Source organism: Amphiura filiformis, chromosome 20 (genome assembly GCF_039555335.1).
Source record: "Amphiura filiformis chromosome 20, Afil_fr2py, whole genome shotgun sequence".
NCBI classification, from domain to species: domain Eukaryota; kingdom Metazoa; phylum Echinodermata; class Ophiuroidea; order Amphilepidida; family Amphiuridae; genus Amphiura; species Amphiura filiformis.
Genome location: NC_092647.1, coordinates 1,091,893 through 1,114,816, shown reverse-complemented (window position 1 = coordinate 1,114,816; position 22,924 = coordinate 1,091,893). Strand labels below are relative to the sequence as shown.

Below are 22,924 nucleotides of genomic sequence, written 5' to 3'. Positions count from 1 at the left end.
GTCCACCGCCCGCGTTATGAATTTTGTGCCGCGTTTGAGATGTAAAATCTGAAAATAATTCATTATTTTGCAAATCAGAAAGAAAATTTGCTCTGCAAAATTTTTAAACCCCTTCAACAACTATAGAAAGCCTTGAGAACTATTAGATGAATCCATCTAAATATTAATTAGCATTAAAAATATACAGGTTTTTGACCCTTGCTCTATCCAATTATTTCAATTATACCTTTGGGATACCAGGGTAGACTGGAAGAAATTTCACTTTAGCCAAAATGTTTTTACCAGATGGACATTGTTGATGTTGTAAAAGACCTAGTTTTGACAAATTGGTGCCAAAAATTTATCTCATAATGTTCTGCATGATTGTTATTTTTGTATGATTCGACCCCCCACCCATTTCCCCCATCCTCAAATGTGTACGGAAAGGTTAGTACAAATTGGAGTGAAGAAGACTGGCATGGTATACTTTGGAATACATTTAGTTTGTTTTAAAACTTGAAAAACAAAAAGTAAGATAATTATACTTTTATAAATGTTTATGTGTGTTTGTGACATTATATTGCGACTGGCGATACCCAATTAGAATGAACAAAAGCGCATAAACATTGGTAAAAGGCCTCTGATAATGAAACCTTTGAAAATAATGAATAATGAAATAGTTGCCTCATTATGAGCTGGAAAAAATGGGACGCTAAACTCAACATCAAGTTTCAATAGCCTTATGTTATGTTTTCTAATGGCCATTTAAGTAACAATCTTTCATCACCAGGACTGAGGTCCCAAACCATGGACCCTACAGTCTATGCTATAACAAAGACAGCAGCCAGGTAATATCCTTTCACACATTGATTTAATATGGACTTATGACTTTGTCCCCCTAAAGGACAGGCTATGTTGAAATGTATGTCTCAACCCCTGCAGTACATTTCCTATCAAGTGAACAGACGTTTAATTGGTGCTTTTTTGAGTTGTTGAAATTCACACACACATTTGTAGGTTTTATAAAGTTTATTTGTAATGACTGAAGTTTTTCAGTTATATAGGCTTACAGGGAAGTTTACAGCTATACAATCCAATTTGCAGCTATACAATCATGACACTGAAATTAATTTGACAAATTAAGTTGATTTATAAGTAAAGTTTCATCAAAATCACCGCTTAACCACATTACGAATATATACCTGTACATGACAGTTGTACAAATAAAGTTGATACGGTTAAAAATTTCATCAAAATCAACAGATGAACTTTCATGCTAGCATATCTTTGCAAATATACATGACAAAATTGCAAATATACATGACATGATATATCTGTACATTTTCCAAACAATGTTCAACAAAATTGTGATATGACTTGATTCTTGAAAGCAGCATTTTTTATGATAAGTCCTTCACCCTACTTCCCAAATATCTTAAAAACCTAATAGTCCACTATCATGCTTAATAAAACCAAGTCAAGATAAATCTTACATAATTTTGCTCTAAAAATCCCCTTTTCTAATGAGAAACGCTTCAATCTCATACTTTATAAATATTTCAATATTCCCCTAAATATCATATTCTAATGATAACTATATCCTAGTTTAAGACTTAAGTAATCCTAGCTCATCCAGCAGAAATCATAAAGTGGCACTCATCCCAACTTGTGTTGCTTTTAGTGCTTCCAAAATCATTGAAAGCTCAAATTTCCAATAATTTTAGCTATGAATTTTCCATTCCACTTCTGTTTCTGAAAGTGTGGGGAAAAAAAAGAAAAGTGCTATTTGCTGATTGCTTATAACCTGGAGCGGTAATTTCCAAGACTGAAAGTGAAAGTGGATTGCATAACAAGTCCTTCAGAGAAAGGAAAAGACAGGAAGATTTGGATGCTCTTGTAAGTGAGATTTTCCTTTTTTTGTGAAGAATTTGGTAATTTTATGCTTTTGGAATATCATATTTGTTCTTGTTGCTCGATAAGTTGTTAACAAAAACTGCTTTCAGCCTCACAGATATTTAATATTTAAACTATTTAAAAAATGCTAAATTTAGCAAAAAAAGTACTATTGGTTCAAGTTCATCAAGAAGTCAACAAAAGCGAAGACATCTATATAATCAATTGTCACGAAGCATAAGATGGCTTTTTATTTCTTCCGACTGAATGCCGTCAGAGCTGTCGCTGATTTTATCAGTTTAATGATAAAAATCAATGTAAATGCTAACCCTCTACATCCTTCCTTCATGTTAAGCTTCAAATCCAATTTACTGCACATAAATGACATCATTTTCATTCGTCTATGATTTGAACCGACTGCTCCTGCTATGCACAACATCCTGTTGAATTCCTCTCCTTAAGCCGGACCGGGAAAATGGACAGCAAAAAAAATGAAGACCATAAAGTTGTAAGGATTTGAAACTATCAATAGCAGATATATCAGACGTGTCATTTGAGGTTATGTTTGACATTATTCATGACACTGATAGGTTAATTTTTACAAGGAAACAGTTCGGTCCGGAGTTTGGTCTTGGTTGGAATCCTGTCTTCCTATCCAATGGATGCTAAAATGACTTTTCAAAAAAATTCAAATTTTTATGAATTCTTGAAAATTTTGCATCAACTTTTATATTTTGACATAAAAATTTTCCCAGTCTCATGGAAAACCCCCTTTTTTGTTTTGATTTTCCCCAGTCTCCAAAAGACCCCAATTTTTTTTTGTGGGGGGGGGCCTTATCACTGAAAGACCCCCTTTGTTTGGTGTCTAGGCTCTCACCAAAAGACCCCTAGTTTTGAACTTCTGTCCACACAAAATTTCGCTACATGCCTTTAATATTAAACAGGAGGTTAAATCCATCATTGCATAAACAAATGAAAATTTGACAACTTACTTGTGAAAATCTACTATTTTTACAATATGACATTTCATAATGCTGCTAAAACACACACAAAATCTAAGGCTTTGTGCTCAAATATTTATATAATTCAATATCATATGACAGTCACTCCTTCGTCAAAAGAGTGGGAATTTGACAACTTTTTATTTCTACGATGAAAACTAGATGAATTTTTTTCTTCTTATTTCTGCAAAAAAATTCAACAAAGTTGTCAGTTCATATTAACACGAATCACTTGATTTCCTCTTGAAATTGGGGAAATGCCAGCGAAAAAAATCATTATTACTGAAATTTTGCCGTGGCAACGGTGGCAGCCATATTGACTTGGCTGTCAATTAATTATTTAATTGGCAAATTGATTATCTCTCGGGGCAGAATAAATATGTGAAAAATTGATTGATTTTGATTACTCAAACTCCCTTTTCCTGATTTATTTGACAATTTATTGGATTCTGGATTTATTTAAAAACTGAGGAAATGTAGCGACAAAGTTGGATTTAATTAAATTTCTGGATTAATATTTTTCTTTCTCTGTTACAATTGCAACTTAGTTCATGGCACCACCCACTCAGTGAATGCAAGCATACTCATGTTGAGAATTCAAACAAGTTTGCAGCTTTTTCTTTGTTAATATACATTGTATGTGAAAATCTTTCAATATTTGCCAGTATAGCTTTTACCTTGAGAGAGTAACGCTTCATATTTTCCGAATATTTCATTATTAAATCAAAATAGGAAGCAAAGATGTCAAACCAAAGATAGTTGTAAAGGTGTGTGGATCAGCCTTCAAATTCCTATTTATTCCTAAAATTCTATGGGCATTCCAACTAAGAATTTGAAATGTCCCAAAACCCAGAGCTGGAAGAAGTAGCTGGGGAATCCAGGAAGATCCTTTCCTGGAAATTAGGATATTTGGAAGGAAAATTGAATTTGCTTTCCCAAAAACAGAGATATGTGGGAAATTGTGGAAAAATGTTGCTGCTATAGTGTCTGTGGGAAATTTGGCTCATCTTTGCAGACTGAACATTGTTAACATTCTGCTCTACCCAATGTCTAAATAAAAATTCCTTTAAAAAAGGAATGTGGCGCCCAATGTGAGCTGGACGGGATATGGTGAATTCCATGGTGATTAGATTTGGTATTATAATGATTTTTTAGGGAAGAGTAGAAGATGATCAAATACGAGAGAAATGCTTCATGGAATGAAGCTTTGTGTCAATTTTGATTATGTGGGGTGGGAGTTCTGTTTTGGGGGCCGTTGTAGTGAGGATATTGCTTTGGATATTGAATATTGTTGAATTTCGTTATCAGGGCCTAGGGTATATGATGGATAACTAGAAGACACAAATAAGTAAGCTTCCCCTAGTCATCTATACACTCATTCTTGTCACACATTTAATTTCGACAAAGTCATGTAAACGTAATTTCGCTTTTTCACCCGACCTCCGTCCAGAAACAATCCTGAAATGTTGAAAACTTGGGGTCGGCGCACTCATGCCAGTTTATAAGGTATAGGCTACTCTGTGTCTTTTGTAGCCAACCATGTGGCTAAGAGAGGCTAGGAAATACTTAAACTAATACAAAACAATCATACCCTCCTTTCATATCAAACAATACCAAGAAATTGACAGGCCTGTTAAATCAAGGGTAAGATCGATCGTTATTCTTCATGAAACGGGCACAGCCCATTTTTATGTTATTAATTCTGCTAAAAATTAATTAATAAATAACAAAATTACGCCATAATTATGACTTTAAGTCGGCCATAGAACTCTATTTTAAACAGACAAAATAGCCATTGGGGTTTCTTTCACTTTACCTTGCTAGGAACCCTTCCCAGCAGTTAGGCATATTACAATAAATATTATTTTTGCAAATAAACTTCTGACCTTCAACACAGTCATGTCTTCCAAATTTATTCCTTTCTCTGCTGACCAGGATTGATTTTCGTTAATTAATGTTTTGTTTTTTATCAGAGATAGTCACCACAAAGATACTGAGCTGTATTCAAGCACATAAACCATTAGTGATTTCATGTTTGGACAGTGGATGTGTTGGTCAACTATAATTAATTGGTGTTGGTTTAAGGATTAGATGCACTGTGTGCAATCACTATATTATCAATAACCTCAATTAAACAATCATAGTGCAAAATTTGACCTTAATTTGCAAAGTATGAGTTTTTGTACTCACATTTTCAAAGGTCATTCAATGAATGCACAAATGTATTGGGGTTAAAGAACTGTGCCCTGATAGATGAGCATGTTGTAGATTCTTCACACTGTAAACAACTAGTTCATGTGCAAACATGTTCAAAACATACATAATTAGAATGGTCAAATGTCACCGTCTATCGGGTTCTAAGAGGCGGTAAACTGGTTTAAACCATACAAAGGTCACGGGTTATTTGGTGTTTTTATAAGTCCATTAATTTTGTATTTTAAACAAAGAATATACACACATCATTTTATCCCGTGCATATCAGAAAACAATAATAAACTAGAGATAATTTGCGCTCACAGAGCGCAGACAATCGCAAGTCAAGTAACCTTTTAATGACCTTTTGACCTGACCTTTGACCTTAATGTTTCCTGAGGTTTGTTGTCACCGAAATTGAGCCCCATACCCCTTACAGAAAATGAAATTACGGTATAAGATTTGACCCCAGATAACCTTTGACCTGACCCCTGCAAATTGTTCCAACATATTCCCCCTGGTCATTAAGTTTGTTGTCACTGAGTTTGAGCCTTGTACCCCTTACAGATGTCCAAAAAATGCATTTCTAAAATTTGACCTCTGCATGACCTTTGACCTGACCCCTGCAAAATGTTCCCCTGGTCATGAGATTTGTTGTCACTGAGTTTGAGCCCCATACCCCTTACAGATGTCCAGAAAAGGAAATTATAATATTTGACCCCAGATAACCTTTGACCTGACCCCTGCAAAGTGTTCCAAAATATTCCCCTGGTCATTAAGTTTGTTGTCACAGAGTTTGAGTCCCGTATCCCTTACAGATGTACAGAAAATGCATTTCTAAAATTTGACCTCTGTATGACCTTTGACCTGACCCCTGTAAAATGTTCCCCAGGTCATGAGATTTGTTGTCACCGAGTTTGAGCCCCATACTATTTACGGATGTTGAGATAATGCAATTGTACCCATGATCATACTCTTAAAAGATTTTACCCCTTTAATGACCTTTGACCCCAATTCTTTGTACAACTTTTAGACACTGGCTAAAGGTGATGCAGGTATGCAAGTGACGACATTGTGTTATGTAATTTGTGGAAGAAGAAGCATTTTAGTGAAAATCACATTTTGGCCATAATGACCTTTGGATGACCTTTGACCCCGAGTTGGTCATGTAACATTTGTCCCCCCACCCAATGGTCCTTGTGACCAAATATGGTCACATTGGCTTAAAGCATATGGCTACGATGGGTCATTAAAAGTTTGACAGAAGAAAGAAAGAAAGAAGAACTGACCAAAAACAGAACACTCGCAAATTGGAAATTTGCGATTGTAAATAAAATCCTAGCATATTGTGGTTTTATTTCTGAGCTGGGCATAATTTTAGCAAAACAATTAAGGAGTAAATCTAGCAAGAGTGAAATTAGAAGCTATTCACAAAGTACATGCCTATATGTGGCCCCTCCGTAGAGGGCGCCACAAAAATGTCACAAACTTCAAGCTCTTCTCCAGTCCAAACAAGTGGCATGGAGAGAATTCACTAAATATTCAATTGGTACATCAGATTCATTCCGGAAACTATTGAATGCACAATGTTTATGCTTCCAGGCTTGGAAAAAAGGGAAAATTCAGGAATCTCATTCCTGGGAAATTTGGTAACCTGAAGAGAAATTGTGTTTTTTCGGATAAAAAAATATGTAAGAAATGGTGGGAAATGCTGAAAAGTTGGAGGGGAATTTTTCTACATTCCAGGAAAATGAACATATTTTGTTGCTCATCTATAAGTAACAGTGTTTTTTTTTCCTTTAAAAACAATAGAGCCAGAAAATTTTGGCCTGATGCTCCCAAAATTGTGCTCTTACTATAAAAGACCATTTTTTCCTATTCTTCTTTTTACTACACTTCCTCCAAGATTTGCAACCTTCTCGGAGTCCTTAGTCTATTGAACAAACTTTGAGCTCATCTTTGCAGACATCCAGGTATATCATTCACCAATATTAAGTTGCAGGAGTGCATCTGTGTCTATTGTATTCAATGAAGCTCAATTGCTATCAACGCAATATCTTCGCCAGCTTTTAATCTTCCTACATCTTGTACATACAGGTGTTATGGCTGGTGTTACACCTAAAATCTATAACAAGACACTGCAAACTTTATCTCTCCTCTCTACGAGACCCATATTAAAACCCGCACCACGTAGTCGGGCCCTCCAGGCACCAGTCAGAGCATTTATCAGTTAGTGTGAGTGCATTACATAGCATGAGGTCCATCATGGATTGTGAATGCCACCTAAAAAACTACCGACTTGTTACATGCATTGTACCGTCAATTTCCTTTTATGGCACTTTGGCCGTGTTAAAGTGACTGACCAAATGACCAGTTATATGTGGCTCGAGGGTGAGATTTGATGGCTATCAGGTCGAGAGCGTGAGTATACTGGCGGCACTTTTTTATGGCCTTGATACCGGGGATTCCCATCAAATCTGGAAAGGTGTGATTTGACTAAAATGCGCACTCTAAGTAACCTTTTCATTCTGATATATCCTCTAAGGTTTCCAAAAAAGTAATGTTTCCAAATAAGTATTGATAGCAGAAATTGGTGTCGATTAAGTTATTGCACAAAAACTGGTTGCAAAGCTGGTACAACAATGTAAATTCACATAATATAATACCTACTTTGTGCCCCTTCCTTGCCCCATTCCCTCTTCATTTTAATTAAGCTCTCTGTCATTCACACCAGCACGTGAGGTGTTAACACAGTTAAGGCCAACTAGCAGTCCGATTAATCGTCATATGCAAAGGTGTAACAAGAACGTTGTTGAAGCTTACAAACCCTAGATGAGTGAGTCTCGGCTGGCTTGACTTAAAAGTCCGGCCGCAAGTTTATTGATGTATGAAGGGAATGGCAAGCTCTCATGCTTATGATTTGTACATGGAAAATCCTGATGCTGCTGATAAGCTGGCTACTGTGTGTGAATCATGATCATGTTCTTAATACTTTCAGGTCAATTATGATCAGGCCCGTAGCCAGGATTTATTTTGGGGGGGTGCTGATTTTGAAAAAAGTGGACCTTTTTTCCAAATTTGGACCTTGTTGGACTGGTGGGGGCGATTTTGGACATTTTTGGACCAAAAAGGCATAAAAAACCTCTATTTTTTCACTCGCTACGCTCGCAAATGCGACTTTTTGGGTCAAAAAAGTGGACTTTTTGGGTCATTGGCATTTTTAGGGGGTGCGTCGCACCCCCCTGGCTACGGGCCTGATTATGATGAGATTAGAATAGAAACCTACACTGGATTCCAGTTTTGATTTTTTTAAAAACATATAAAATATTCATAACCTCATTAATAAACGCGATGCGTGCGATCCAATCATATTTTATTATTTGTGAAAACGCTTAACGCAAATCGAGGTCATTAATATCTCACAATTGACCATAAAATGCGTAATTGTTCCAATGTCGCACACAATTGACTTCTGCGTGCGCCGTATTATGCGTCTACCGAACTGCGCGCGCGCGGGCTGCCATAGTTGGATTGCGCGCTACCATATTTGCACAGATTCTGATACGCACTTTTGTTATTGGTCGTTTTGTTTTAGCATAATCGATTTTGGGAAAGGGAAGATGTAAACATTGTTTATTTTTACAAACCTTTGAGGAAAATTTTGTGTTATTTTGTAAAGATAAAAGATCAAAGTGACGGTTATGAATGAGGTTAATAACTTTGCATCTGTTATATGTCGGGCATTGTGAAAAATCTAAACATTTTGCTTTGGTTCCAAAGGCAAAATGTTTAGATTTTTCACAATGCCCTCCAAATAACCGATCAAGTAGTTATTAACCTCTAAATAACAACTTCATTTCATTTAGTCATGAAAAAAATTATAGTTCTCTATCGGTAGCATTTTCGCACTTTTTGACAAATCAAGTACCCTTTTTTCTAGGCCAAGTGTGGTATATGGATGGGTTCTTTTTTCAAAACTCAATTTTTTGGGAAAATAGCCAAATTTTGTCTCATTGTAGCCAAAAATTTTGAAATTTCACCAAAAGTTTTGAGAAAACTTGTAAAAATTGAGACAATTTGTGTTAAATTTGGCCAAATTTTGGTATATCGATGGGTCCAAATTTCTGGAAAAATTGGTATATTGATGGGTCTACTTTCAAATTCCCAGAGGCACACCCCTACCCAAACCAAACTTGAGTACCCCCCAGGACTGGACACTAATCATTGTGTCATTGCAACACCATAAATAACTAAACTTGTGACAAACATTGTCCACCCCTCTCCCCAAAAAGGGGGGGAGGGAGATGAGACACCTTTATTTTACTCATGAAATAGTTATGTATCATAAGACACTAGCCATTATTTCCCATTGCAACACCATAAATAATGACACTTGCGACAAGTGTCGTCTAATTCCGTCATACCTATGAACCATGTCTGAACCACAGCTCTGTTTTTTCCAGTTAATCAATGAAGCAATCTAATTGGGCAATTAGTATTTGATTCGTAAATGAAGTCCAGTCAAACAGTGCCAACTTGTTCCTCTTTTTGTTTGCTTATTTTACTCAATTGTTCCAGGAACAATAGATGGAATCACATGTGACCTTTACATTAAACACAGACTGTCTCCATTCTTGTAGATTTTTCAAATTAAATGTCTACCAGACTTGTGATGTAGTTATGTCAATTATAACATTTAAGGTAACGGAGGCGACAAATTTTAAATAAATTAAAATGTACTTTTTTCCTTCAAAAAATGAGCTATGCATGCACACCGGTAGTGTGCAATACATTCCTGGAATATATTTAAATTTTTGGAACAATGGCTAGAGTTAAATATGTTTTATCCCTACAAACCGCAGGCTCTGAAAACAATCCGACGAGCTCCAAATTATTCCAAGTTTGACTTATATTGAAAAAACTCTTTACGAAAGAGGCTCAGAGTTAAAGCATTCTACACATCCCAAATTGTGCTGAGTTTGACAAAAATCAAACAACTCTTTCCGCTGGTTTCAGTCATTTCACCAATACCTTTCTCTGCCTCTGTTCTAGCACCCTACAAAAGTTTGCATTGTACCGGAGGCAGGTACAATGTAATGTAATCTGGCCAGGAATCTTCTGAAAGTGTGATCAGAACCCAAGATACATCTAAAACCCATTTCACTAAATCTTGATTGGAAACAGATAGCGTTATACAGGCCTCCGGTTAGTACCAGTCTCTTATTGCCAAAAAGGCTGTAACTATCACTTCCCTTTTATAAGAAATACTTTTTCATGGCTTTGGTTTGCCATAGTGTTACTATGTAATGTTCACAGGGAACATGGGAGTATCCAACATGACAATACTTGATATACAGTATAGAAGATGTAGTACATGTTAAACCATATGACGTGAAAAAGCGGGAATATGTAGGATACAGATAACCAAAGGAAGTAAGATATGTAACAAGTTGATGCAACTTACATTCTTTTACCGTGAAACTGGACAATAATATTGGTTGAGGCGTAACTTGGTAAAGCCGTACTTGGATTTCATACTTCAGTGTTACCTAGCACAAACTCTTAGAAAGTTTTCTTTGAAAAAGTAATGAATAAGTTCAAACCGAGTATCATAAGCTTGGATAACATGGCCTAGCTCAACAAGTTGATTTAAAAAGTACTAAAAGATGTATTAACTTAGTACACTGCTCAAGGGGGAATTTCAAAATGGCCGACACCAGGCGGGCCATATTTTCTTTGTGATTTTTATTTTGATATGATTCATACCATTTTATACTGATTAAATTTTATCGTCTAATTTTCATTTGGGAGGCAATGTAAACCGCCCCTCCAATAACAATCATTACGAATCATAATTATAATTTGAAATAAATTACCGAGTATATCTGCCCCTTGGAGTGCAATTCAGTATGGTCATTATGTGTGTTGCCGGGTTTTTTTTCTCATAAAGCAAATTTTATTTACCTTTCTCCAGGTGCAAAGTGGTGAAAAAGCATTGGTTCCACAGCTAAAGATGTGATCTTGGTGAATTAATAATACCCTGATATAGTTGCAGCAATTTTCCTGTAAAAATAAAAAAACAAAATGCACAATATAATTATTTTTAAATTCACAAGTAGCCATTTGACCAGGTTACCTGTACTTTGAATCTTTTGTACAAAACAGTAACACACAAAGTTAGCAGTAAGTGGCCTCTTGCCCAGGCCCATAAGTTGAAACCAGTTTCATTGGCAAGTTTCTCCTTGTCAAGTACAAAACATCACATCATTTTATTCATGTCATATGTTTGCGCATTTCAACCATAAACATTTCCAAATATTTTTAGTAAACATCCATGCATCAGACAAAATCACTAAATCATCAAAAAATCTGTTTTTAATGAGTCAAAAGGGAAACTCAAATGTCAGTGAAAAATATTGAGTGATGGGTGGAAGATGACATTGTTTTTCTCCTTTACCCCCTTGGGAAACAAGTAACTTTTTTAACATAAGACGTTCACATGGTATACTAAATCTAAAGATTCCTCTGCCTTGATAATGCATTTTTATACCAGAGAATAGAGATGTGTGAGATATTTTTACACCAAGGTTTGGATTTGCAGGGACCATTTCAATTTCAGGGCCCTGAGTATGATTGGGTTCATGGTCCGTCCTGTGTTCAAAATAAGGAAAATAATGTGGTTGTCGCACAGCTAACCAGGTAGCAAACTGATTTCTGCTTGTCCACACATTGGGGAGTCTCTTTTGTTTTGAGATCTGTGGTTGTCCGCAAGCCAACTGCAGCATTATTTTAGGTTGTCCGCCATGTGTTTTGGTTGTCTCAGGCAAACGGACAACCGTTATTTCCAATGCTGGTCCCATTCAACATTGAAATAATGAACCAAATAAAGAAAAGCGGTGGATGAAGGTGGACGTGGGCTGGGGCTGAGGAAAACTGGGAAGAAACAAAAGCTGACAGCAATTGTTTCAAACTTTCAAAGCTTGAGTGCATCTCCACAAAACAAAACCTTTAGATTTCAAACATGTTGCATGATGTGGAAATGGCTATAAAAGTTGTCTGAAGGAAAGCGAGCTGCCATTTAACCTCATTTCTAAGGGATAAAAAACTCATGTTTGTCACTCTAAATATGTTACAAATCCCAGTACAAATCCCAGTTATCCTTTTGTTTGTCTTGTATAAAACTTGCTACTGTGCAGGTCATAGTCTGGACATCTGCTATACATAAGGAGAGTACATGTCCCCATTCCACATGCACAACTAGAAACATACAGACAAACAACGATATAAAACTTGTGCAATCTCAGACAATCTAGTCGGCTTTGGATAAAGATGACTTCACATTATAAGCTTACTTCAAATCAAATTCAATAGCCTCAACCACCACCACTGCCGTTTACTCAACACCCCACCATGTTGATTTTGACAACTGTGTCTGTATTGGTAATCCGTCTTAATATTTTAACATTTCCTCCATACATTTCCTGTGCAATTATCCGCTGCATGCAAGTAAGATATATCGCTTAAACCCGCCACCACCAAGCCGATTGCACGCAATCATCCCGGACATTTCAAATACACTAGCAAATAAACTCTGAAAGCTTAATGTTTTCACAGAAGCTAAATCGTGCAATTTATTTCGCTATCAACTTTAAGGGGACAAAAAGCAGCTGTGACCTCTTTTCTCCCTGAAAGCTTTTTAAATCTCACATTTTGAAAATGGTCACTAGTTTGCATTTGGTTGTATTTACTTTAAATTTTATTTGCAGAAAGCTGAATACACACATAGGTCTTGTACGAAATATGAAATCATTTAAAATTTAACGACATGTTTTGACGTTCTTGAGCAAGTCTTAAATTTCAGTGAAAGAAAATGTTTTAATATTTTCATCTGTCATGTCTGTATAGCTCATAACTGCACAACCCCCTTAATTGCAATTGTTGTAACATGCATGACATATATCAGACAAAATAGATGATAACCATTAAAGTGCTTTGAACTTCCAATAAAATGCAAATAAATGAACAAAACTGTCAATCATGGACCCTTAAGCATATTGGGCTATTCAGTTGAAATCCATACACCCACTATGGAAGACATGACTTTAATCTCGCACATAGGTGTCATGTCTTCCATAGGGGGTGTATGGATTTCAACTGGAATGGCCAATTTTGGAGCAGACGACACTAAATAGGTAACCCATTTGAAATTCACACTCCCTGTGTGGGAGATTAATGTCATGTCTTCCATAGGGGGTGTATGGATTTCAACTGGAAGTGCCCATTGTCACTGATCTGTAGCCAATAAAATAGATTATATTTGAACAAGGATACATATGTTTGGTGTTCATATCCCGATTTGTGTCAAACAATTCAACCAAATATATCCATAAAAATCAACAAAACCATGCCACAAATCCAAGAATGTCAACAAAACCATCAAAGAAAATAATAAAAATCCACAAAACCACAAAACCACAAGACAAAATAAACAAATTGATGGGTGCCTTTTTACTGGTATTATATTTGAACAGGTAGTACATTGACATTATGGTGCAACACAGTTGCATTTTCACCTGAATCACTGGGTGCAATCATTGAAAAGTACTAGAAATTCCTGAATAAACTATCGAAAATTGAAAATTTGAAAAATCACCAAATTTTTCTCTTAACTACTGACTTCTATGGGTAGGAAAGGGTCAAAAATCACAGTGAACATTGCACTGATAAATCGAAATTAAGACAAAATACGAAGGCTTAACTTTTGCACATAAATGAAATTCAACAACGAGTATAAATTTCACCGAAATTATGAATGATGCATATATGTTAGGTATCTACAACTTTTGGCTGCAAAATTTTTTCGATTCGATTCAATTTTGAAATGTAATTTTCATCACAAGTACCAATGATCAGTTTCCAATATGTTTACAGTCCATCTCTTGATTTGCAGTTGATTACCTTTGCATTATTCACACTATTTTTTCAAAAATATCACTCACACTCATCAAAAAGCAATTCTAGATGGCTGTCAATAAATGAGTTCAATAAGTGATAGGGTAAAGTTAGCTTTGCCCCCCTTTTACAACCAAAATTATGAAAATATATTTCCTTTTGCAGCAATTTTGGACAAAATGTGTTGATTTAGCCCCCTGAAATATACTTTTCCCTCATACTACCCCCCCCCTTTTCAAAATCTTGTTTGCCTCCTCCTTTAAGCTGAACAATTGTAACAGACATAATTATACAAATGTACAATCACTGCATCATGGAATGCTTTCAAGCATTATTAAAAACATGTTTTCTATTTTTAAGGGGATATAACTGTCTATTCATGTTTGTCAGGAACTATACTGAGTTGATTTTCTTGCTGTTTTCAGTTAAAAGATTTGCATTCAATGTGAAACAATTGTAGGAAAGTTGAAATTGAATAATATTGTCAATGTCTTATCTGACTCATGATGCCAATTCCCATATCACATGATAGTCCTTACTGTACACCAAACTTGAGAGACAGTTCCTGACTTTCCCAGACAATGACCACCATCTCATCCATGACATCACCAACCCTAAGGAGATGTTCCCGACACATAACTTCCTCCCATCCTATATAACCCAGTCCCAGGGACCCAATCAAACAGCCCATCAAAAATCAAGACAATTGCCCTGGCTTCAAAGTTATCCAACTTGGAGAAGATCTTACTAACTTAGCCACAGGCAAACCTTTCAAGTTCAACAAACCAAAGAAAGTTAAATTGCAGGTCAAGATAAGCTTTTGACAGTACCGAGAACCACAATAAAACGATTTAGTTTGAGATCCCGTAGAGACACACTACAATAGCTGGCCTACCCCCAAGTTAATTTTATACCCCATCCCAAACTTGTACTTTTGCCTCTAGTAGGTTGACAGTTTTACCGGAGTGCAAACTTTGTGATGGACAGGCCAAAGAATATCTTTGTGTTGGTTTTATCCCTGTGGTTAAGGTTGGGTCATGAATTTATGGAACCAGATATGAGATTTAAGATGGGGTTTGGAATGCCCCTTTTCAATTCTTAGAAGTCAGTGATGTCACTGCACTTAAGCTTCACAAATATTTAGAATAATGCAACCCATTTTGTTCACAAATTGTGTTTTATATGGGTTCAGCTCTTTGCAAATAAGCATACTGGAAAAAAAATAAAAAATCCCTTTCCTTTCTGGGCTGATTTTGTCTAAATATCATCCACATTTGTATCATATAAAATAAGAATAAATCGAAAACTGATCATACTTATTGACACTCATATGATGATATTTACATTGTCAGTCCAGTCTCTAGGAAATATCCTAGCTTTTACGGATTCCCAAGACATCAAAAGCCACATAACATAATCTACATTATTGAAGTGAAAGCAGAGCAAAACTGATTTCCCAAATTGCTGAATATCCACCTAGTTTCCACAAATGTCCATCCACTTGAATCACAGCAAACAAATAACACAGATATACAAAATCCATCACTTATACCTCCCATGGTAACAGACAGTATTTGCCTCTTCACATACTACTTTTTCACTTGGGATGACAGATTTTGGCTCTTTCATTTAAAATCCACACTCCAGGTCCGCTCTCCCCCTGTGGAAGATTTAGTTTAAGTCTCCGACAGAAGGAGTATGGGGTTTGAATAGAAAAGAAAACAAGTGACATCATTGTAGGATGTAACATGTAAGGGAAGAAGCATTTTGAAATTTGTTGCCAGAAGAAGAAGAAGAAAGAAAGATCCGGTAGCATTTCAAGACCTAGCCCGTGTCCTGGCTAGATAATTGGGCAACTTTCATTTGAAATACTTGTGCAAAATAGAGGTAAAGCCATTTATCATGTCTATGGGGGAGTATTGGTTTCAAAATAATCAACCCTAGTCAATTCCATTTGAAAAACCATACTCCTTCTGTGCAAGACTTTTCTTACATCTTCCACAGGGGGAAGGCGGATTTTAAAGGGAACAGCACATTGCTATCTAATTGGACAGGGCAATTGTCGATCATTATGCCATGCAACAATGACAAATGTCCCATTCTCTTCACCTATCAGAAATTTCTATAGCATGACTTGGGTGGATCTTTTCCTCCTATAGGATTTACACTTTTCCTTAACCCAAGTCTTTTGTCTTAGAACAACCCTTATCACATCATCAGCACCATTCATATCAACACAAAACAATTGCAATTTGTATTTAAGACTTGACACAAGAAATGGATTAGTCACGCTCAAGAAACTTTCTTCTGGTCTGTGATTGGTTGAATAACAAAGGCTAGACCATGTAATCTGGTTGGCTTAGAGTCAATAAATCAACTTTTGTCCAATCAGTGACTGTCACAGAGTGGTTCATAGAGGAAGTTATGCTACTGTCTATGAGCGTGTTTCTACAGGCGCACCGCTAAGTTACCGCTAAATGGATAACGCTATCTTACCGTTATCTTACCGTTTAACCTGCTGTTTCCACAGACAGGTTTTTGACGTTGGCGTGTTCATACCGTTTAATCTGAATGACAAACATGTTTTAAAAGTGTATTTTGTACGGTAGTATGGCCAGAATATTGCATCGTAGGCCTAGAATTAATGCTAGAATGGATTGTTTAAGGTTAGCCGAGAGTTTTTCATGCGCTTGATTTCAGAGGGGCGTAAGTTCATAACAGAAACAGCCATGCAGAAAATGAACAAGCGTGCATCGGGACGTGAAGGCCTACTTACAATAGAATATCGATCCACGGTCAAGACATGAAAAGGCTATGAAACTTGGCTTAGCTCGTGCCCGGAGCTCGGATGCCGGGGTGGCACAAGCCGTTTGCAATTTTCACAAGGATTTTATAAATTTTAAAATTGATTGGGGCACTTCGTCAAGCTACGCCCTGGAAAATGTGTCGATTATGAAGTTATAGCCTTGATATCTTTGATGAAATCAATGCTGCTATTAACCTGATTACAATGTAGGCCTAAGGGTAGGCAACAACAACAATATCAAAAAGCAATTATTTGTAAATCGAATTTGGGATTAAAATCAACTATGAATTATATAAAGTGAAAAACAATCCATCACGATTCACTGCACTCAGCGAATCAATCAAATAAAACTAAAAAGAAAGGAGCAAGAAAGAATAAAGAAATAGAGAAAAAGAGAAAGAAAGAGAGAGAAAGAAAATGAACGAAAAAGAAAGAAAGAAAGAAAGAAAGAAAGAAATGAAAAAAAAAAAGAAATGAAAAAAGAAAGGAGAAAGAAAAGAGGAAAGAAAGGAAGTAACAAGAGCACCAATGGCGCTGTGGCTCTGTGCTTTTTTGAATGTGAAAGTAATTGCAGTCGAATGTGCAACAGGTGAAATCATGTACATTGTATGTGCCAGATCACATGCAATCATACATCTTGCTGGTTGGTAGCTATATCTTATTTGCAGAGCATAATACATCCATCAATAAGTTTCATATCCACATGAGGTTTTAGTAATTTGACCACAGATGACCCCTGAGTGACCTTGGATGACCCCAAAATGACATTCAAAAATTTGGCTTGAAATGTTGACTGTACCCACCAAGTTTCATGCCCATGCGAGTTTTTAGTAACTTAACCTCAGATGACCCCTGGGTGACCTCGGATGACCCCGAAAAGACCTTCCAAAAATTTGACTCTAAATGTTGACTGTACCCACAAAGTTTCATGCCCATACAACAGTTTTTATTAATTTGACCTCAGATGACCCCTTGGTGACCTCAGATGACCCCGAAATAACCGTCTGAAAATTTGACTCTAAATGTTAAGTGTACCCACCAAGTTTCATGCCCATACAAGTTTTTAGTAATTTGACCTCAGGTGACCCCTTGGTGACCTCGGATGACCCCGAAATGACCGTCCGATAATTTGACTCTAAATGTTGACTGTACCCACCAAGTTTCATGCCCCTACGACAGTTTTTAGTAATTTGACCTCAGATGACCCCTTGGTGACCTTGGATGACCCCGAAATTACCTTCCGAAACTTTGACTCTAAATGTTGACTGTACCCACCAAGTTTCATGCCCATACGAGTTTTTAGAAAGTTGACCTCAGATGACCCCTTGTGAGCTCAGATGACCCCGAAATAACCGTCCGAAAATTTGACTCATAATGTTAAGTGTATCCATCAAGTTTCATGCTCATACGACAGTTTTTAGTAATTTGACCTCGGATGACCCCTAAGTGACCTCGGATGACCCCAAAATGACCGTCAGAAAATTTGACTCTAAATGTTAACTGTACCCACCAAGTTTCATGCCCATACAACAGTTTTTAGTAAACCTCAGATGACCCCTTGGTGACCTCAGATGACCGCGAAAAACCGTCTGAAAATTTGACTCTAAATGTTAAGTGTACCCACCAAGTTTCATGCCCATACAAGTTTTTAGTAATTTGACCTCAGGTGACCCCTTGGTGACCTCGGATGACCCCGAAATGACCGTCCGATAATTTGACTCTAAATGTTGACTGTACCCACCAAGTTTCATGCCCATACGACAGTTTTTAGTAATTTGACCTCGGATGACCCCTAAGTGACCTCGGATGACCCCAAAATGACCGTCAGAAAATTTGACTCTAAATGTTAACTGTACCCACCAAGTTTCATGCCCATACCACAGTTTTTAGTAATTTGACCTTAGATGACCCCTGGATGACCTCGAGTGACCTTCACCCACTAACCAATACAAACTTGTTCTGTCTGGGGTCAAGATGCACCCGCCCACCAAGTTGGAAGAACGTGCGACCCCTAGTCTCCGAGAAAAAAGGTTTTTGCATATTATGCATAAATTATGCAAATTAGGTAGGTAATTACCATATTTTGCGCTGAAAATCGAATCAGGTCGAGATCCTCTGGTCATGCTACCCCCACCACGTTTCATCATCATAGGGCTTAGCATTCTTACGGATCCCCAGAAACAGCTTCACAAGGCGGATTTCTTCAGATTTCCAACCATTTTGTAGAAGCGCCCGCATAAATTATGCAAGTTAACAACTAAATGCGCATACTTTTCGCCAAAAACTAATCAGGTGATCAGCAGGTGTGTATCATTCCTGTCACAAGGTTTCGTTACCATGCACCGCTATCAATTTGCGCTGATATTCGCATAAATTATGCAAATTAGCTATGTTAATTTGCATATTTTCACCGAAAACATGTGATTACGGAGCAAACTTGGATACCCTTCCTCCCACCAAGTAGCGCCCCGTGAGGTCTTACGGTTCCCCAGATACAGCTCCGGACGGACATTCGGACATCCCACCCCCACACACAGACGGAAATAGTGATTACTAAGTCCCATCCTGAACAAAGTTCAGAAATGAAATTTTATCAATTTGCGCTGATTTTCGCATAAATTATGCAAATTAGCTATGTTAATTTGCATTATTTTTCACTGAAAACATACAATTACAGAGCAAACTTAGATACCCTTCCTCGCACTCAAGTAAGCGTCCCGTAGGTCTTACAGTTCCCCAGATACAGCTCGGACGGACACACGGACATCCACACCCCGGACAGACAGAAATACTGAGGCGAGACAAAAAATGAAATTTTATAACAAATTTTTGTGACTTGAGATCATTTGCATTTTTTTGTAAACACCAAAACTGGTCTGTCCTGACATGTCTGTTGTGTCATGTGTGTTGAACCCGGTCCAACCGAACAATCGTAAGTTCTGTTCGGATCTGGATCTGCCTGGATGCTGTACTCCGATTAAGCAGGACTAGCCTGCATCACATCAGTGTTTATTTCTGATAGATTTCACTTCATGATTTTTTCTTCAATTTCATCACTTACGAAAGTACAAAAGTAGACAATCTAGTAGTCAGTAACAGTATAGTATAACCTCGGAGCAGTTCGTGTGAGACCTACGTACATGGAAATTGGAATAGTAGTACATGGCTTCCGAATTTGGAACTTCACATGTTCAACTTGTCATGCCGGTCGAGTCCAGCGTTTACAACTAAAATCAAACCACTTCTAGATTAAGTCCATCGCTGAATTTTACAAATAACTTAAATAAACATCTTTATATTTGATTAAAAAAATATTATGGTATGCTCGTAAATGCTTCGGAATGACATTTACCAGAAGCTCATGAGCTCAGAACCCGGGCTCAGAATGGTAAACAAACTAGCGTATTTTCACCTCGATTATGCACCGTAGCTCTCTGTGGTTGAGTTTGCAAGGTCAGTGGGTCAGTGAACTTAGTCTCCTATGCAGCCAGTTTGGTTACGCTCCCTCCACAAAAATGTGGAACCAAACTGGCTGCTGTGGAGACTACTGCAAGAATCGATCAATCACACAAAACTGTTTGCTGATTGGTTCAGAAATGGTGATGTCATCAATCAAGAAAAACTAATCGATTTATTGGTTCAAAATAGCCTCATAGAAAAGTACGAAGTTTGTTGAGCATCGCAGCTTATCGGTAAAAACGTGACCTTTAACAAAAAATCGGCACAGTGCTTCCGTACTGCACTTGCATAAGCCAAATAGTCCCCAGAAAAGTCATTTGTTCAGATTTATTCGGGATTTATTCAAGATTCAGACATGTTCTTGACTATTTTTGACATTCCTTACCTATCTCTTTATTTAAATTATAAAGAAATAGTGAAGAAAAGTTAAGAAGTAGTCAAATAATTTCTGATCTGAACTAAATCTTAAGAAATGTACCTCCATTGGTTTCCGTCTGTATTACGCATCTCAAATTATACAGACCAGAATAATCTCTAGCACACACAGGGAACCAAGATATAACTCGATTATCGTGACTATTTTGGTCTTTTTTACCCAAAAATAATACTTTTATCGCCTGAATTTCAATAAAATCTGGAGTGCAATCGATTCAAAAATAACTTAGCCAAACTTAGAAACGAAACTTAAGTCTTCATATCAGTCATTAAATGATCCTTAGCATAAAAACCAACAGCGTATTGTGGCCTGAAAATGAATGCTAGTTAGTTGCATGACAAAGGCACTGATAAGCTCCGCTCAGAGCCAAAAATGAGAAAAGAGAAAAAAAAGAAAATTCAGCCACACGGAGACTCGAACCCACGAAAAAAATTCATATTAGATTCCCAGTCCGGAACTCTATCCACTCGGCCATATATCACCTCACGCAATTGACTGTTCTCAAAGCGGATGATATTTCTATAATTGGATGCAATTACAATGATTACCATCGCGTCCGCATTATGGCTCTTAGAATAAACACGCATGTCGGCGCTGAAATTTTGAACGAACTGATGGAGGAAAACCCGTTTTTGCAAAACTAGCTTCAATTTGGAGTGAAAATCAAATGGAATAGCAATTGGCAGAATGTTGAGAAATAATGTAGGTATTCAGATGTCTAAATTAACGTCTCGTAATCAAGATATCGATAATTTCACAAACCAGCTTTTTCTCAAGCAAATTCTCCAAAATTTTCCTCCAAAACGGGCTTTTAAAATTTAATCGGTACTGCATTTGGTTCTTCCCCATGGCAACATTATTTCTTTGATCGATTTGTAATACAATACGAAAAAAAAGAAAAAAAACAATCGCCGGTGTGGATTTATACGGAGCGCACATTTGAAAAAAACCTCATGGAGCGTGTTTTTGATCTTGTGAACATGGTGGGTAAAAATGCTTTAAACGAAGGATTTTCAAATTTATTCTAATAATTTGTATATAACACACACAAAAATGTTAAGCTACATCCAATGCACCAACATTTCACTCGCCATGCGATATCTGATTACTGAGAAAACTCTGTTTTAGAGAACAACTTTATACGTCTTTTATACGTTTTTTATTCGTCTCTTTGTGTAACCTTAATGGTTGATTATTGCTAAATAATCACCTTTTTTTGTTATATTTTGCAAATCAAGAGGAAAGTTTTACATTTTACACAGTTTTTCACTATTTTGTAGCATTTACAAATTTCCGTGAGCAAACCCCGAATTCCGTGAGTTTTTCTGTTTTTCTGGCTTTACATAACAGTTTGGACTTGTTATGTTGCCCAGGCTGTTATTAACGTTTTTGTCATGTCGTCTGTCCAATTAACATGTTGATTAACAGCCATTTTGTTTGATTTTGCTCAATAATCGGCAAGTTACCGCTCGGTCTGTTTCACAGAAAATCTACCCGCTTCGTCAACGGCAAAACCTACTCCAACGAGGTTTCCGTTGGCGAAAAGCGTTGCAAAAAGGCGTTGGAGGCTGTTTCCACAGGAGTGATTAACGGTTCCATACCGTTTCCAAAGCGGTATTTGGCTCTGTAGAAACACGCTCTATGTGCTGTGCTTTGATTGTTTTAAGATTTGCATTAAATTTCAGCAAAAGTAGTATCTTTGAACTTTTGCCAGGGAAAGGCATGAGAACACATTTCAATGAAGTGAAATTCTGAAAAAAAAAGGAAAAAGTCCATAAAATGTAGAAAAAGTGCTCAAGCCCAGCCTATTGCCCCCCCCTCTCCCAGTTGTCCACAGTAAAAACCCAAAATTATAAAAATTGCTACTTTTTGCTGTAATTTTGCGCAAAATTAGGTGATTCCCCCTGAAATTCTCTTCCCCCAATCCTCACCCCCCAAAGAATTCTTTCCTGTTTAGGATCACTTGGGAAATCACAATCCCTGAAATTTCTTGGGGATATATTTGGGAATAAATTTGAGGACAAAAAATGGGATCCTCAAACCCTAGGCGGTATTTCCCAAAGTTTTTGCTCCCGAACTGTGTTGCTTAAGCAAAAAACCCTATGTATGGATGTGCCTTCTAACACACACTTTAATGTTGTCAGATAGGTAGTAATACAAAACACGCCTCCCCATAAATGAAACACAAAACCCCTTACCAGATTG

General features: G+C 37.0%; 1 protein-coding gene across 1 annotated transcript in view; it reads right to left on the bottom strand.

Annotated features, from left to right (window-relative positions):
• The window catches only part of LOC140142990 (semaphorin-5B-like), a 404,016-nt gene that overhangs the window by 92,884 nt on the left and 288,208 nt on the right, over window positions 1–22,924 (bottom strand). The window contains 1 exon segment of the mRNA XM_072165019.1: window positions 11,031–11,129. Coding sequence (XP_072021120.1) covers window positions 11,031–11,129 — 99 coding nt within the window.